This window comes from Volvox carteri (assembly GCF_000143455.1).
Source record: "Volvox carteri f. nagariensis unplaced genomic scaffold VOLCAscaffold_84, whole genome shotgun sequence".
Lineage (NCBI taxonomy): Eukaryota > Viridiplantae > Chlorophyta > Chlorophyceae > Chlamydomonadales > Volvocaceae > Volvox > Volvox carteri.
Window position 1 is genome coordinate 156,635 of NW_003307627.1, and position 2,365 is coordinate 158,999.

Below are 2,365 nucleotides of genomic sequence, written 5' to 3' on the forward strand. Positions count from 1 at the left end.
CACCACCTCCGGAACCCGACGTCGACAGCTGCGGCGGCAGTAGCAACGCCAGTCCTGCGTCGCAGTCCGCTACTGCGGCGCCGTAGCGCTCCAGAACCAGGTTGCAAGCCGCCCGATTGGAGAAGGCCGCAAGGCGCTCCGGCTCTTGAAAAGGTGTTTTTAGAGTTCGTCGGGCGCGTGCAAAACGGTGTGAGGCCATGTATGCGTGTGGGGTATTAGGGTTTTAGGTTGGGCGCGCGAGGGAATAGGGAATGACTTTCCGGCACTTGGCTTTGGATGAACTCCCCTAAGCCATCAGGTGCAGCTGTGAATGGGAGTCGCGGCGACCTAGAGCATATCAAAGACAGCGCTACCGAAGCCCTGGCCCCGGGCAAGCCTTACCTCCCTCCTCATCCTTCTCGACCGCGCAATCCTCTCCATCCCTCAACCCCCTTAAAACAAACAGACCTTGCTCTCCCTGACCCCCCCTAGGGGTTTATCCGGTTTCACCCATAAAGGAGGGTTTCAAACGTGCCGTACATTGACCGAACCTTGCTGTTTGTGAGGGTTGGATACGTCCTCAAGGTGACACCCGACCCCCGACCAGTATGCGAGCCCCACCCCTCACCGTCAATCAACATCAACACCCTTTTAAAACACTTTTCCCACCTTTAAAATTATCTACCTAAAACCCATCTTAAACAGAAATAAAATTCTAAGACGCCTCGTCAGCAGCAACCGTAATGGTTATCAACGGCCAAGGGGGGTTACCTCCCACTCCCCCCCCCGACCACACACACACAAACGCGAACTCAGGCCAGTAAAAACTCACCCGCACACATTCACATACGCACCCACGCGCACGTCAGCACGTACTCACTCACCCGCAACTCGGCTCCTGGGTAGCCCCAACACAGCGCCAAACGCCTCCGCTGCACCCTCGAAATCACCCGACCTGAAACGCCGACAGGGAGAGAGCGACACGGGGGAGAGCGACAGTGACCCCACCCCACTTCGGTCCCACCCCGCTAGGGAGGCACACACACACACACACACGCGTCAGCAAGCAACGGAAAACGAGGTGCAGGTAAAACCGTTGCAACGACTGCAACGAATTCGGTTGCGATAAACGGTAGTCAACGGTGGTGGTGGTGGTATTACCATGGTATCCTAAGTCCATGTGCATTCTTGCCTCAAAAACAAAACCCTATAACCAAATGCCGGTAAAAGCTGCAAATAGGTTTAATAAATCCTTTATGGCGGGGAAAATCCCACTGCCTCTATACTACCTCCTACCTCATCTATAACAGGCCCGCCCCACCTGAACCTCGCATCCCCACGCTGCCTCAGCGCCGCGGCGTCAGCGGGTCTGAGGGCGGCCGCCAGCTCCTGGTAGTCCGACTCCAGGGTGGGCTCGCCAGGGGACAGACTGCGGGGTGGGGGGGTGGGGGTGGGGGTGGGGGTGGGGGTGGGGGTGGGGGTGGGGGTGGGGGTGGGGAAGGGGAAGGGAGGAGGAAACCACCACCATCACCATCACCATCACCATCACCATCACCATCACCATCACCATCACCATCACCATCACCACCACCACCATCACCATCACCACCACCATAAGCTCAGACATCGCTAGCCCAGCGGCACTACATGTGCGCGGCGCGGGCGGCCTCAGCTTGTGCCCCAGACAGACAAGCTCCGTGATGGTCCGACACACGAAGCCCTGGACAGGTCTGCCGTACACAGCGCTCTGCCGTACAGCTTGGCCAATGTCATATAGTGCACGAATAAATGCGCATGAGGCACTGACTCACCGCATCGCTTCTTCGTAGTCTCGGAGCGCCGCCGCAAGATGATCACCCGCGGCTCCGCTGCTGTTGTTGCTGCTGGCGGCGGCAGATGCGGCGGCGGCGGCGGCGGCGGGGCCAACTCGCCCCGCCAGCGTCACCCTAGCTTGCGCCCGCCGTACCAGCAGCCGTACCAGCTGTCGCCGCAGCGCCGCGGCTTCAGCCGCCTCAAGCAAATCCAAGTCCAGCCTGGTTTGTATCCAGCCAGGTTCACGTGAATCCGGATTCAGGATCCAAAACAGGACACACGCAACGACGGTACGGCATGGGGACGGTCAGGACGCAAGGCACATTCAGGGATATGGACAGTGCACCCTCCGGTCCCCAATTCCCCTTTCCCCCCATCCCGAGGACTGCTGCTTCACAACCGCCGGCTGGTCAGTTCTGCTATCGTCCTGTACATCGGCCGCACTGCAGCAGTCTTTCCTTGGCAGCAGCTTCACTCGCTCGGGGTTCGTCTTTTCCCCCCCAACCCCAACCCTTACGCCGCATTCTCCCCCCCCCTCACCCCGCACACCCACCCACCTGCCACACCCACCCAC

The 2,365-nt window shown here is 59.7% G+C and overlaps 1 protein-coding gene across 1 annotated transcript in view; it reads right to left on the reverse strand.

Annotated features, from left to right (window-relative positions):
• VOLCADRAFT_99235 (uncharacterized protein) overlaps positions 1–2,365 on the reverse strand; it is a gene marked incomplete at both ends in the record, with an annotated part of 7,571 nt that overhangs the window by 497 nt on the left and 4,709 nt on the right. Inside the window, 3 exons of the mRNA XM_002958012.1 lie at positions 864–934; positions 1,301–1,408; positions 1,791–2,012. Of these exons, the coding sequence (XP_002958058.1) occupies positions 864–934; positions 1,301–1,408; positions 1,791–2,012 (401 nt within the window). The remainder of the gene's footprint in view (positions 1–863; positions 935–1,300; positions 1,409–1,790; positions 2,013–2,365) is intronic.